We start from the raw sequence: 16,045 nt of genomic DNA on the forward strand, positions 1-16,045 counted from the left end.
GTCTGATACAAGTCTTTCAGGTGTTCAAAACCCAGCACTTGTATCGTGCTCTCTTGCAAAAGCAAAACCCTTCTGCTCAATGCATCTGCTACCTTGTTGGTCTGTCCACTAATATGTTTCAACACAAACATATAACTCTGCAAGTATTCAACCCACTTCACGTGCTTGTGGTTTAGTTTGTGCTGTTGCATAACATACTGCAATGCAGAATTATCTGAAAACAAAACAAACTCATTACCCAGCAAATAGCTCTGCAAGTATTCAACCCACTTCGCATGCTTGTGGTTTAGTTTGTGCTGCTGCATAACGTACTACAATGCAGAATTATCTGAAAACAAAACAAACTCATTACCCAACAAATAGTGTCTCCAATGCTTCAATGCTTGGACAACAACATAGAACTCTTTGTCATATGATGAGTACTTTTGCCTGCTTTCATTCAACTTTTCACTGAAATAAGCAACAGGATTGTCTTCTTTGCTGAGTACGGCCCTAATGGCTGTACCACTGGCATCACAATGAACTTGAAAAGATTTGTTGAAGTCAGGTAGCCTCAAAATTGGCCTCTCAGTGATCTTCTTTTTCAACATCTAGAAAATCCTTTCTGCCGCTTCAGTCCACTGAAAAGGCTGACTAGCCTTCTTGATTATGTCCAACATAGGTGCGTAGATTCCACTAAAGTCCCTTATAAACTTACGATAAAAACTTTCCAACCCATGAAAACTTTGTACTTTGAACAGACTCTTAGGGGATGGCCAGCTAAGTATAGCTGCAACTTTTTATGGGTCCATTTTCAGCTCATTCTCTGCAATTATGAAACCCAAATAGATCAACTCCTTTTGAAAGAAAGTGAATTTCTTTAGATTTATTAGCAACTTGTTTTGCTGCAATTTCTCCAAAATAAATCGAACATGTTGAAAATGCTCCTCCCTGGTTTCACTGAAAATTAGTATATCGTCAAGATACACAATCACAAATTTCCCAATGAACTCCTTCAGCATTTCATTCATCAAGTGCATAAAAGTACTAGGTGCATTACTTAACCCAAATGGCATCACCAGCCATTCATACAGCCCTTCATTAGTCTTGAAAGTTGTTTTCCATTCATCCCCTTCCCAGATTCTAATCTGGTGGTATCCACTCTTCAAATCTATCTTCAAAAAACAGGTTGCCCCACTCAAACAGTCCATCATATAGTCCATTCATGGCAATGGAAACCTGTACCTGGGCATAATCTTGTTTATTGCTCGTGAATCCGTGCACATCCGCCATTCGCCTTCTTTCTTGGGAGCAAGCACCGTCCAAACTGCACATGGGCTCAAGCTCTCCCGAATCAGTCCCTTATCCAGCAATTCATGTACTTTTTTTTCTAATCTCCTCATTGTCTTTGGGGCTCATCTGGTAAGCAGATTTATTTGGTAGACTAGCTCCAAGGATGAAATCTATGTGATGACTGATACTCTGCTTTGGTGGCAATTTATCTGGTAAATCATCCACCACAATTTTGTTGGATTCCTGCGACATTTCCTAAATTTCTGCAGGTAAATCAGAAATTTATGTGTGCAACATCACTGTTCTTGGTCTTCTCACAACAGCATATTTCACTTCATCATCTTCAATCTGCTTTAAAAATTGTTTTCCACCCACCAATAACACTTTTGTTCCGCTAGTTTCTGCTTTTTCCTCCTCCTTGATTGGCACCAACGTATGCTTAATTCCATCCTTAACAAACTTGTAACAATTTGTCTTCCCATCATGAACGACTTTCCGGTCATAATGCCACAATCTTCCTCACAAAATACGACACACATCCATGGGCATGATGTCACAAATAACTTTTTCCTTACATCTGCCAATATGGAATTCCACCTCACACTGCTCATCAATCAACAGTTGGTGACCCTTCTGTAACCATGACACCTTATAGGGGGTTGGATTCTTCAGTCATTTCAGACCCAATTTTTCCACCATCTCTATTGCAACCAGATTATCAGTGCTTCCACTGTTTATAATCAACTTGCAGTATTTGCCATGTGACTTACACACAGTTCGAAACAATGCCTTCCTTTGGGTTTTTTCAGTTGTTTCCTTCGCTGGTTTCAGCAATACCTTATTCAAAACTAAGGCCTCTCCTGTTTCTGGTGCATTCTCTACCTCCTAAGGCGGTGCCTCTACTTCTTTTGTCTGAGCAACATATGCTCCTCTTTGACCAGCATGTTCTCCTTCAGGACATTCAAAGAATTTGTGCCCCCACTTATGGCACTTGTAGCACTAGTAGGCAACTCCTCTGCCTCTGCCATTTCCCCTGCCTCTCTGGAATGGCCTTCCTCCTCTTGTGCTGCCATCCTTTTCTGTTGTCCCTGAAGTTTTGGCATTGCTGCCCTCTTCACTGTTATTGGCAGTCCTTCCTCTGCCAAAGGATTGTCCTTTTCCTCTGCTTGTTCCTCGTCCCCTCCTAGCATTTTGCCTTCTTGTGAACTTCTCTTCTGCCTCTAAGGCACTTTGATATGCTTCTTCTATATTCTTTGGAGAAAGAATACTTATTTCGTCCAATATTTCCAGCCTTAGGCCATGCACAAACCTTGTTGTCTTCTCTGGGTTGTCTTCAGTATATCCAGATCTCAAATTCACCCGATAGAATTCTTAAGTATATTATTTCACCGTCATTCCTCTTTACTTCAAATTATGTACCTATCGATGTAAAGCAATCTGATAATCTTTGGGTAGAAATCTACCCTTCATCTTGGCGACCATTCTGGTCCACTTTTTAATTGGTAACTTGTTCAATCTTCTCCTTTCTGCCTAGACATTGTCCCATCATAACGCTGTGTGTCCCTTCAGCTTGGTAGTAGTGAATTCAACTCTCCTATCTTCGCTGACCTCCTCACATTCAAAATACCTATCCAACTCACTAATCTAGTGCAACAACACCTCTTTGGACAAACTTCCATCATAGTTCGTAATTTCAGGTTTTGGCTCACTGCTAGCCAACAAAACTGACCTTAATAATATAATCTCAGGTCCTTTTTCATCTGATCCATCTGTTGTAACTACAACCTCTTCCTCACTGTCATCTCCTACTTTCGGATCCCGTCTCCTTCCTACTTCTATTGCCGCCAAACGGGCATTCAGGATCCTAAGCTCTTCTCTCAACCCCTCATCTACGACTCTTCGAATAGCTCTGTGACGATCTCTTCTCCCAACTTCCATTTCAGTCCAATAACCTACTCTGATACCAAAATTTGATGGGACCAGCCCCCGTACTCTAACCGGACACAAGATTTGATTTATTCAAAATTATTAAATATATGATTTTGGTAGGGTTTAGTGGTACTTAGATATTTTGGTTGTGATTAATGTGATTGCTATGGTACTCTTGTGAGGGAGACACCTATCTCAACCTCGGGCTCTGTTCTCCCACCTTCACTGTGCTTGTAACCCTAGCTCCTCACTTGGTCCGTCATTTCGACTGTTGTTTGTTTGCGCTGAGAGGGTCTACTCTCTAGCTTTCCTCCTGAGGGTTCTGGGTTGCCTTTCGGCATTCTGTGACTATGTCCGAAGGTTCTCTGTGACACGATGACAACTTATTTCCTCCTGAATGTATCTGGCATTATTATGTTTATGTTTCACTGGTTACTGGTTGATGGCTCTACTATTTAATCTTGCTTCTGGTTACTTGTGCATTCAGGTTGCGGCCACAAGGTGACCCCGTTCTCGGCCTTGGTTTGTAGACTCCTCAGGTATGTTTTCTTTCTTTGCTTTAGTATTTGCTATGCTTCTCTTTCCGGTCCTGACAGTGAATGCTCCTTGTGAGTAGGGTCTCTTGCTGGTTCGCGACCTGTTGTCGTCTCTCTACTTGCAGTTCGTTGACCCCTTCTCTGGTAAGTGAAACCCTTACCCTGTTTCTTTACTTGTTTGGGTTCTGTTGTGTTCTGCTGTTGATTCTCTGCTTGTGGAGGTTGCAGGTGGAAGGCGAGCGAGCAACGGTGGCTTCGGCTCCTCTTTCGCTTTGCTAGATCGGGTAGGGTCTTTCCATGATGCTCATACTTGTAAACTGTTGATGCTATCGTGTCTTAGTTTCAGGCTTCAGCCTCTCTGTCATTTAATTAGTCCCTCTGTGGAATATGGATAGGTAGCTTGTCTTGCTTGAAATATTTGGGGTTTCAGGGTGGGCGTATGTTCAGGGTTTCGAACCGAGGTCTTCGGTCTACTTGTGACACGAACTGGTTTAACTTATGTATATGTAATTCAAGTTTTTGAACCCAAGTCTTCAGTCTACTTGTAATATGAACTGTTTAACTTAACTTATAAATTACTTTGCAAATACTCTTGTAACTTATCTTTCAAACTGTGTTTCCAATGAAAAGATTTATATAATGAGTCTTGTAGTACCTGGACTTTGATGCTATTTTCGTATTTGTGATTCTAGTGATGTTAAATGTGAAACCCTCTACTTGTTCGCCTTGTTGTACGCTCGTTACTGTTCAGAACTGTAGGTGATTGTTTGTGAGGCTTGTCGGTTCTTCGATGGTTTCCTCTCCGTATGCTTGCAACAGCACTTTCACACATGCTCTCGTTCTTGTTGTCCCTGTTTGTCTTGATGTCTGCTAAAATATTTCAATTTCCAATGCTTGCTTCTGTTTGGAAAGGCACTCAATATATTTTAAGAACAGGAAAGAAACTAATTGCACATGGAATTCATATGACTGCGAAATATTACTTGTAAATCCTTTATTGCTCTTCTACTATGATGGAAATCAACCTTACAATGATTTGTTATTTTTGCTTTTATATGATTTGTTAAACAGTTTTTGGAAACTTTTAACAGTTACATACAGTTACCATAAGAAACTGTCAATTTCCGATTTATCTAAATTCTAGGATTAATTCTAAAAGAAACAGAGTTTTTGTTTTTTTTCTGTAAATAAATAAAACAAAACTTCTTAACAAAAAACGAAACCGAAACTGCTATCGTGTCCCAACTGCTGATAACTAAGGAAATAAAATAAGAAGAAAAAAACAACTCAGGTACAATGACTTGTGAACCTATTTAGCTTGCGTGTCAAACACCTCCACTTGTCTACCCCTGGTTGGATGCTCCTGCATCACAAGGTATCTCTAAAAGACAATTTGGTAATGGTTTGAATAATGATTTAGTCTCCCTTTGCCTATAGTACACTGTGTGACAAATGGAATCTTCCTACAACCACTACCAAATGTTTCTTGTAACAAATCGTTTTGTAGTAATAGATGTGAAGTGAGTTAACCTAATGATCCTTGTGGTAGTGACATTAACAACAATGCCACACATTATAATGATTATACACATCAATAAGTATATACCTAGGTGGTTGGAATACAGTTCTACAACAGTGACTCATTCTTTGGTAGCGTCATATATGTAGGACTCTCATATTCACATCAAGAGGTGTCGTGGATCTGTAGCAACTGAATTCTCAGTGGAATGGAGACTTGTAGATCTTACCTATTATGTAGCAAACCTTATCATATGAGTTCCACACAATTTCCCTTAATGTATTAAATATTTTCAACAAAATACCATATCAAGAAGGAAATAAGTACCTTTTGATAAATTATCAATAAGGTAAAATGTATTGAGGATAAGAGTGCATAATGGAAAAAATGGACGTGTGTGTGAGAAAAAAAGACACTAATGGAAATTTAAGAGGCCATCATCTCCACCCAACTAAAGGTGTTGCATGTCCCTATGCAATTAGATTGATCAATTTGAGTCAGAATATGTAGTTGGATGGAGGTTTCTTAGACTATATTAGGGGTGACCTCGTTCTATTCTTGTATAATATCCACAACTCTTCTAAATGTGCTCTCAAATATTGTTTTCCTCAAGTGCATCCCATTTGCAATGATGTTGGTATATTGGTGTATGATGCCAAAGTAAAGGAAAATGGAAATGAAGTCCTACCCTTTTCTTACAATAGGCTATGAAACATTGGACATGCTTATCTATATATTCAATGCTTATGAAAAGTTGGGATACTAAAAGGGTTCACTCTATCTTAATGGAGTATCCATATGTTCCCATCCTTTTTCACTGTGAAATTATGTCATCCATCATTATGTTATTTATTTTAAATACACTAAGAGATAGTTGTAATGCCCCATATTATGGAATTAATAAATAATAGGTATAAGAATATATGGAAATAATAAGTGAAGATCATATAAATAAATAAAAGAAACTATTTAATTAAAAAAAGTAAAGAGATTAATGCTTACCATTATCATTTGCATAGTTTTCATTTTCGCTTCCAATTATGAGAAGTAAAATTTCTAATCTTCATTTTCATGTTCTGTGAATGAATCTTTTGTAGCTTTGGAAGGAGTGACAATTGGTTTATTATTTGTTGACATGATAGTTGAACACCTTGATATTAAAATGGGGGCTAAGATTTTCTATATAAATGTGAGTCCAATTCCTCCACACCTTAAGAAATTATCCCAAATAATAAAATGAATTATTGGATTTTATCTTTCCAATAAAAAGTGAATCACCTCAATGAAATTTTTTGCACAAGAATATGTTAATTTAAAATCACACAATTCTTAGGCTTTTTCTTTAGGGTCTTTTATATAGGGCCACCTTGTCTTTGATGTATCTCTAACATTGTTGTATCTCTAAGTCATTGTTTTTTAACAATAACAACACAATATTTCATCTTCATAACGTCACAAAGTTCACTAAATTTAGATTTTCCAATCAGAAGTTGAGGTCAATAACCAAAATTTGCTAATTTTAGGGCCTTTCATGTGAGCAAAGTTGTATGAACTATCATGATTCCAATATTTTTAATCTACCTTTGCAATTTGTATATGGAACACCTTAGTCTATTTTCTTGTTGATGTAATCGGTAGCACTAAGGTTGGACCTCACAATCTTTATATATGATAGTTTTACCAAAACCATTAGTTTTAACTCAATTTCAAGGCTAGACAATAGCCCTATCTCATATTGCATATACCTTAGAAAGCAAAGACTAGATTTTAATTTTTTTACCGTATATAATTCACTCTTTGCTTTTTTGAACTTGCAACTATCGTACAATTCAAATATTCCCGAAAAAATTGTATTAAAAAATTATAAGATGGCTGATTCGAAAAAGTAAAACCAAAGGTGGTTTGCTTTGATACCAAATTTTGTTAACCAAACAATGAATAAACATAAAAACAACTCAATTCAATGGTCATGTCTCAAACTATAGTGAAAAATAGAGAAGTCTCTTCAACGAGAGAATTTCTTCTTACATGATATTAATGCACAAGATAAGATGATAATTTGAATGTCTCATTATTGTATATATTAGAGATAATGCAAGTTGAAAGGCAATTATAAACATACATGTCTATAATCCAAGTAATGCTAATTAAGTAGGGGTAGAGCTTAGGCGATTAACGCTATATAACCAAGACCTCTCATTTTAGTGGGAGCACAAAAAATAATCCACAAGAGATGTTTCAGTATATACTACCTTGTTCTCAAAAAACATCTTAAGGTAGTATGGGAATATCTTCACCAAGGTCCCATAAACAAATGAGATCATCTTCACTAACCGCCTACAAACAAATCTTTAAAACACGGAATATTTAACAAATTATAGAAAGTTGCGTAATTACTTATCCTATAAAATGGAGATGTCATAATGGCCATGACCTAATTATCTTTCCTATCTTCTTCAAAATTGAGAAACACAAAAAATTTGATGTTGAGAGACATCCCTAAGTATGACAAATTGTTGAAAGGACTAAACATGAATCAACTTAAGGTGGCAAAAAGAAAAAAGAGTTTGCATATGTTCACACTGACTTAGGATATAAAGGCTTGGCAAGAAATGTTAAGGGTTATGTTAAACACTTCACTTATATTTTGTTTATAGCCCCATAATAAAAGGATTTTCATCCAAAAATGATGAATGGTTGAAATACCTTATAACACTCCACTAAAAAGGCCCACCTCCTCAAATTACATAGTTATGCTCGAGAAAACAATGAAAACTAAAAAGTACAAGAAGTGTGACTCATAGCACCAAAGAGAACTATTATTGCAATGACAAACAAAAATCTAATGTCTTTACCTATTATTACAATGCTAGTTGTTTGCACAAAACTATCGAACCAAATGATGTTTTTTGATACCCCTACATAATGGTCATTCAAAAAAAATAGTGAATCTTCTATATGTTGTGTTAAAGGAACGATGTTGTGAGTACATTGACAAAACATGTCATGCAAAATGCCTATGTCACTATTGTAAAAACTTTCATGTTCATAAAGAATACATTTTTAATGCCAAAGTCATTTATGGATTCCACTTTAATGTTATTTCCATCATGTTCTTCCAAAAATGTCATGATTGAACTGAGTCAATATTTGAGTAGTTAACATGTTTATCAATTAGATAGACCTCTTTGATATCGATTGTGAGATATCAAAAATTGCTCCATAGTAGACATTTTTTACGCCACTATTGTAAAAATCATGTTCATAAAGAATACATTTTTAATGCCAAAGTCATTTATCGATTCCACTTTAATGCTATTACCATTATGTTCTTCAAAAAATGTCATGATTGAATTGAGTCAATATTTGAGTAGTTAAATGTTAACATGTTTATCAATTAAATAAACTTCTTTGATATCGATTATGACATATCGAAAATTGCTTCACAGTAGACATTTTTTATGATCACATTTTCAGTCTAAACCAAAACCCAATCATTTAATATCATTTTAATCATTTTTCATAACTTATATTAATATGATGAAAATATATATACAATCAATAAATATAAAAGTTACATTAATCTAATCTCTAACTTTCAAATATATATATTTTTAATTCCCATAATAAAATTATAACATTTTTCCTTTTATTATAGTAAAATTATAACATTTATTATTTTATTAAACTAAAACAAGAATTTAAATTTAACTAAAATTCCCAATGCTAATCCTAATCCTAGTACAATAAAATTATATTCAACATTTTTCCTTCCGCGTTGGGAGTGCAAGGTTCTACCCATTGTATTTCTTATTAACATTATAAATTCTTTCCTGATCCGGTTTTTTCCTTTTTTTTTTTTTTTTAATGGGCAGACAGTTATTCATTAATAAAAATGTGTACAGACACAACATTGGCAAAGCTGGAACCAGTAAAGCTTTACAAAAAATCAAGGCAGTTGTAGCTTTCTTTACACCTGACTTGACTCCCTGCAAAAAAATACCCATGAACATGAGAGTAGAGCTATAGTTTACATCCAAGACCAAACCCTGAGTTACAAAAAAAACTGGCATAGCCCACCATAGAAATTATGAAGAACCCAGAAGAAATGACGAAGTTGGCATGGATAGACGTTTACAATTTTTTTTACATGAAAACGAAAACAAAAACAACACAAAAATACCTAAAAAACAACATATAAAAATATTTTCAAAATGGATAATATCAACGGATTAGATTGCTGTACATTCAAAGTGACCTGCATTCCCAATGAACTATTTTTTCTGCTTTCTTCTTTGTTGAGGTAGAAATGACTAATGATTTGGAATTTCGTCAACATTCCATCGGTTTTAAATCCCGCTTCTCTGGGGACCTGAGGGATTTCTACGGTCGTTGGAATCGATTCCAGCTTCTTCAACGGATGCTGCTGGGGGTTTGAATGGATCCTTTCTCCTCTTAAAAATTTTCGAGGGTTGCTGATTTCGTTTCGTTTTTGACTCGAAAATGGCATTTATTATCTTTCGATTAGAGGGCTTCGAGACCTGTTCTCCAACTCTAGAGCTGCGGGGAGAAGACACTCTGAACAATTCTCTAAAATGTCCATAGTTGTGGCAGCCATTGCATTTGAACGGGTGCTGTTCATATTCCAATGACTGTACAAAGCACCCACTATCTAGGTGTACCTCAATTCCCCCTCGAAGAACTTTTTCAAAGTTAGCTTCTACCTAAATACGAATAACCGAGAACGATCACTACTTCAACTCTGATTTGTCCACATGCCTCCCAGTCTCATGACTCTTTTGTCCTAAATGTGAAGGGGAAGATGGGGTAACCTTACCCACACCAAGACGATGACTGGGGTTTCTCACTGGAGCTCATAAACTAAGCGCCATCAGGCAAAATTAAATCTCTATCATTCTTGAACTGAAATGAAATCCAAAAAAACACATTACCAGAGCAGTAGATCTGGATTGCAAGTGGCAAAACAAAAACATTACCAGAGCAGTAGATCTGGATTGCAAGTGGCAACTCATTAACTTTATAACCACAATTCCAAACCCTATAAACTACCGACCAATATTTGTTGTGAATGCAGGGGAGCCGCTCTTTTCAGCGCTGGACGCTGAATGTTCCACTTGGGAATATTCTCGACGCGTTCAAGAAATTTGGACGAAGAATTGATCGATCTATGAGGCTTTAGTAAGGTTGCAATCGTTGTGCAGAAGGCATCGATCAGCGGATCCATCTCTGAGGCAGTCTCCATGATTACCCTATGCGCCTGACAGCTTCGGTCTGGCCGGGATGGACAGGGGATGAAAAGAGCCTATCTCTGTGCATAAAGCACGACCAAGGGTTCCGTCAACCATCTTCACACGAAGACTTCGGGACAGGAAGACTGTTCAAATCGCAATTCAGACTCCCAGAAGGCAGCGACAGGTCCAGGAGCCCTAGCCACCCTCGACTTTGCTGGAGGTCTTCCTATATTATCTACCGGCTTTCTCCTCGACAGATTTTAATCTATAAGTTTTTTTAACCTGAAACCAGTCAAAGCTTACATCTACTCTCTTTAAAGCAACACAAAAGATCTCGATGGGTTTTGAGCTACTTGACTGGCCTCTCTCCATAACCTTTCTTGCTGTGTTAAGAAAATTGATTTCTCATTAAGTTCTGCCTTTCTTCTTTGACGATGATTTCGGACTCTGCGTGAATTTGAGTTATCCCTAACGAATTGAACACATAACCTCTTTGAGATACCGTGAATCTGCAACGAAATGATTCTCTTGATCATATCCAGGAATTAAATAAAGTCAGCAAAACTTCTAGCTCTGCCAATAAGTAATTCTATGGACATGCCAGTTCTTATCTTCTTCTTTGACCTACTTAATGCAATTTTCTTTACAGTTTTTCAGAATAGCACTGGGCAGTGAAACTGACGTAGATGAAAACACCAGTAGATTGATGGTCTTTTCCCTCAATATTACCTTCATACAAAAATTTCTCTCTGAAGTAAAGATGACCATTTTGTACATCATTGAGGATTCACCATTCTAAAAAGAAGTGTCCCTCCCTTTCCATATTCTCGTAGTCCTCTTCACTTTCTGCGTCTTTGTCATTCGCAAACGTTTTATAACCAGCGTTCAATATAACTTTGTTTTGCCTGTATGAAAATCCCCCTCCTCCACATATCAATAAAAAGTAATACTGTCCGGTCTTCTGTCTATTATCCTCGCTTTACCATAACTTCTAGTGTGGCTTCTTCTACGGTACACATTATTGGTTTCCTTGAAATCTCCTTCCCAGGCAAGTAGATTCAGTTGTAAAGACTGCTCTATTCTTCAACATTGGTACATTGGTCCTTGGAATCTAAGCTTTTGGAAAAAGTTCAGGTCATTTCAAATTAAGATTACTCAAACATCTTGGACCATATTCCTCAACATTTCTAGTAGGTAAGCAACACATCAGAGGCAATCTCAGCATAGAGAGCATTCCTATTCTGGGGAACATCTTTTATTAACTCAAATATCTTTAAACGTGGACCATTTTAATACTATAATTAACCGCTCTGCTGGTTTGAAGTTTTGAACTCGTTTTCATAACCTAAAGACTGACTTTATACCTTCAAAAAAGGCCATAAAGCTATTCGTTGCTTTCACCCATTAATATTTTCTTTAAATTGTAAATAACTACATGCATATTAAGTCAACATTTAATTTGTACCTTTAATTTCAGATTTTAATCTTATTCTCACTGACCACCTTGCAATCACTTTTAAGGTCTCTATCGAAGTTTTATCTTTCAGCTGTCATTACATTGATATTCTTTCGCATGGCACAGAGATCCCCTACACAGCATTTGTTTTGGCTATGTATTTTATTTTTTGTTAGACTGTCACAGTGAGAACCAATATCTTTCTGTTGGACTAATATTGTCAATTCCAGAAGTGGTATAATATATGGGGGGAACTGCAGGCATCACCAAAGCCAACTCTTATGCAACATGAAAGATAAGAAGGGGTTAGCAATTCCTCAGTCACTTCGACATAGCTTTTCTTCAACACAAAGGGCCATCTCCAAACTCTACATCGATTCAAAGAGAGTATTTTCCGTTCCAGATCAAATATAAAACATCTTATTCAAATCTGTGGTGTTATTGGATCCCACCCAAATTACAAAAAGAAGAAAGCTAACGGAATAATAGTCTGATTTCTCACTGCGATGAATCCATCAAGCTAATTTTGAGCAAGAAAGCAGCCATTTCAATGTTGAAGACAGACTGCAAAATGCGACACAACAAAATTCTCTGCTAGACACTATTTAGAAAGAACACTGGAACCCAAAGTCATTGTGCCCAAAGAAGCCAGGTGTTGTACAGACTGGGTGGGGAGAGATCTTCAAACACTTGTTTTCTGCTTGTAACTACAAAAAAACAGTGCTCTCAATAATTACCATAATGTCTTTGAAAAAACAGAGAAAGAGCTCACTTTATTAAACTGTATAGATTATATGTAAATCTACATCTATAATATCTTTAGATTTATCAAATGATAGGAAAGATCAAATCATGAGGTGTAAACTCTTTACATTTATAATATTTTTAGATTTATCAAATAAAAAAAATCAAATTTTTTGAGATGTAAACTTTTTTTTAGTATAACAACTTGAGAATAAAGTTTACCCCTAAAGGGATTTGAAATCCCATTTCAAAGCTTGATAAATCCCATAAGAATAAAATAGATTTAAGTGGTATACTAACTTTTTTGACAGTACAAAAACTTAAAGAAAAGATTTACACCTCAAAATACTTAACCCATATTAACAATAAATAAACTCATCTCAACATATTTCTTTTAAATAAACCCATCTAGACATATTTCTTTTGAGCTGTAGCGTAGTGGTTGGAATTGCCCCACTATCAAAATACCCTATGTTCAAACCACAGCAGGTGTAGAGCCAAGTGTCTGTGTCAAGGCCGGAGTTGGTCGGTTTGCCTCTCTTATAAAATGGTTTTATAAGTGTCCAACAGACCACGATGGTCTTAGTCTATGTTAATAGGATCTTAACCTTGAATCTATTATGGTCTTAGTCTATGTTAATAGGATCTTAACCTTGAATCTTTTACGTTTATAGACGGATTAAAAACACATTAAGGTTTACATCTTCAATTTTATAATCCAAGCTTCAGAAGGATAAATGCAAGTTTCAAACTGTACATTGCCATATTCTACAAAGTATTGGAGAGCCACAAAGTATTGGCGAGCCACAGGACACATCGTTACACATGAACCTACCCACAGATAGAATAAGATAAATCCTGAAAGATTTACTTAACATGAAGAAACATAAATGAGGTGAGTAGTGCCAAGGATTGAACAGTAAAGGTCTAAGTTCATGTCTAATCCCTGTAACTTCAAAGCTTTGCATTGCTTTCTTGGAACTCTCAACTATTTCCCTCATTTTCAAATCGAAAGAAAGCCATTAAGTATAATCATTCAAATAAAGTACACAGGGATTACCCTCAAGAAAAGAAAAGAGTATCAAACAACAAAACTTACAGATAAGGCCAGTCAGTGACTGTCCGGGATATTCATTGAAAAGATAGTTGAAAAAACAGAGACAATAAGGTTTAAGTTTCTGTCACTTCTGTGACTAAAACGAAGCAACAGCTAGAAGCAGTAGTAATGATATTTGACTGTGCTTCTTATAACAACATGAGTAAGATCATGCAGATACTATGCCTGTTAGTATTGAAAGCGCAAAATAAGAGCTGCGATTCCTTCCAGAGTTTTGGGAAGGTGTATCCTAAAAAGCAGTCTTTGACACGGATTGAAATGGTCTTACATTAGAAACACTTGAACGCCATGGGATGGCAGTTCATTCACCCTCCAACTTCATTGCTCACACAACATCAATATGCAGCTGAAGATGGACATCTTGCTCTTCTTTGCGAAGACCATGCAGAATGAGGAGAGGATCCAGCTAACTTGCCTCTTGTGCTGCAGGCATAGTTTCTGATTTGTCTTCCTGAGCATCTGCAACCAACATTTCTCCTTCTGAATCATCGGCAACCTTGTTATTTAGGTCAATATGCTTATCATCCCTTTGATCTTCAACCCCGACAATGGATCTTTTGTAGGTTACTTCAACCCCAGAAGAGGGGGAGGGCGGTGGTTGGAACATACTATCAAAGTGAATGATGCCACCTTCGTGCTGCTCTGCAACGCAGGCTAAGAGGGATCTATCTGGCTCGTCTGCTACCACATCCTCCTCGTCCTGCTGGTGGTGAAAAGAACACTCCCCGATCTCATCTGCTAAGTGCCGGTGATTGTCTTCCTCATCCAGGTGGGCTTTCCCCAGGGCGAGCAGCGCGGTAACAAACATCAATGCGGTGGAGACCAAAAGGGGCCAGAAGAACATCAGCACGCTCTGCACCCTCGGTATCAGAAGAACCACACTGGAGCACAACACGGCTAATGGCACCATGGGGTGGCTTCGAACCCACGCCACTTTGCCTGCGATATCGACCGCCATATGCTCTCTGTGCTTTACTTTGTAAGCTCGCCAGTGAATCTGGGATTTACGGAAGGTGTAAACTCTCTAGCTGATGGTGGGATCTAAGGGAGGTGCGAATTTCAGCAAAAGTTGCGTGAGGACTCGCGAGTTGTAGACTGAAGAAAGGAAGAAGAGATTCAGCCTACCTTACAGAATTCATCATCCACGGATTGAATTTAGTGGGTTTGCCGACCTCGGCCGTACTGGGGCTCTGGCACATGCTAAAAGAATCTCTCTCTAATGCATCAGGACAGATGACTATGCCCCACTCTTATTCATTGATGTGAATGGATTGTTGGAAGTGGGAAGCCTCAATTAATACTATTATCACTAACTTCAAATGCCACATGGCAGCTTTCACTTATGTGCAGCATTGCAGAATCCTGAGTGTTACAGCATCAAATTCTTCGTAACATTGAGTCATATTTGATTCTTTCTTACATTCTTTTTAATTCCCATCTCACTCTCAAAATTTCCAATACTAGTATGTGTCATCAGGATGGATGACATCTTTGTGGGGACATACTCACATGCAGTCTCAAATCAATATTTCCGACAACTTAAAAAGGTAAATCGATTTGTTGACTTCTTACTCTTTGGATGCCTAGAACAGTCAAGAAAAAATTCAAATTTTAAATCTATGGGTAACATATATTTATTTGGGATAAAGCTTATGATTTATGACTTGTTTCTATTGAATGTCTGGTGAATTAACAAATCAAAAAGAAGTTTAAATATGGGAATTAGTAACTGCGTTATAAATAAATATATCACTTTTTAAATCCTCCGACGGTAGAGGTTAAACTTAGCAAAGGATAGATGCTCATTGCCACCTCTAAACAATGGGTTAATTTCAACGGTACAGTTATTAATTTCCGTAACGTTATAATAATATAATTTATTTTAGAATTTTAATTTAATTATTAATAATTAATAGATTTTTTTTTTTTTTTCAAAAGGTGGAAAAACCTATCAAACTCAGTTTGTCAAACTAACAGTGAGGACAGCCATCTCTGGCTGCTATCCGCGAATGTCAGTTGACACATCACTGTTATCAAGGAAAACCACGCCACCTGAAATAACCCGTTGGTGGTCCGTAAGGGAGCAGGCTTTCACTCCTGCCAGATGCCTCTGGGTCTTGGGCCGTTAACCTGTTTCCTTACGTCCGAGGAAGACGAGCTCTTAGCCAAGCAGAAGCAGTTTTAGGGCATACTCCAGGCCCAATTAATAATTAATAGATG

General features: G+C 37.1%; 1 protein-coding gene across 1 annotated transcript; it reads right to left on the minus strand.

The window, feature by feature from the left end:
• Positions 1–13,803: 13,803 nt before the first annotated feature.
• Positions 13,804–15,042, minus strand: LOC149142030 (uncharacterized). The gene has a single exon (XM_089449285.1). It carries the CDS (start codon positions 14,781–14,783, stop codon positions 14,232–14,234), a length of 552 nt encoding a protein of 183 aa, XP_089305411.1. The 5' UTR covers positions 14,784–15,042; the 3' UTR covers positions 13,804–14,231.
• Positions 15,043–16,045: the final 1,003 nt, after the last annotated feature.

The sequence above is a fragment of the Pinus tabuliformis genome, chromosome X (assembly GCF_031772625.1).
Source record: "Pinus tabuliformis cultivar Carrire ecotype Pingquan chromosome X, CPIR1, whole genome shotgun sequence".
NCBI lineage: Eukaryota > Viridiplantae > Streptophyta > Pinopsida > Pinales > Pinaceae > Pinus > Pinus tabuliformis.

Coding starts and splice junctions, on each gene's coding strand:
- LOC149142030 (XM_089449285.1), bottom strand. CDS start 14,783: ATGGCGGTCGATATCGCAGGCAAAGTGGCGTGGGTTCGAAGCCACCCC.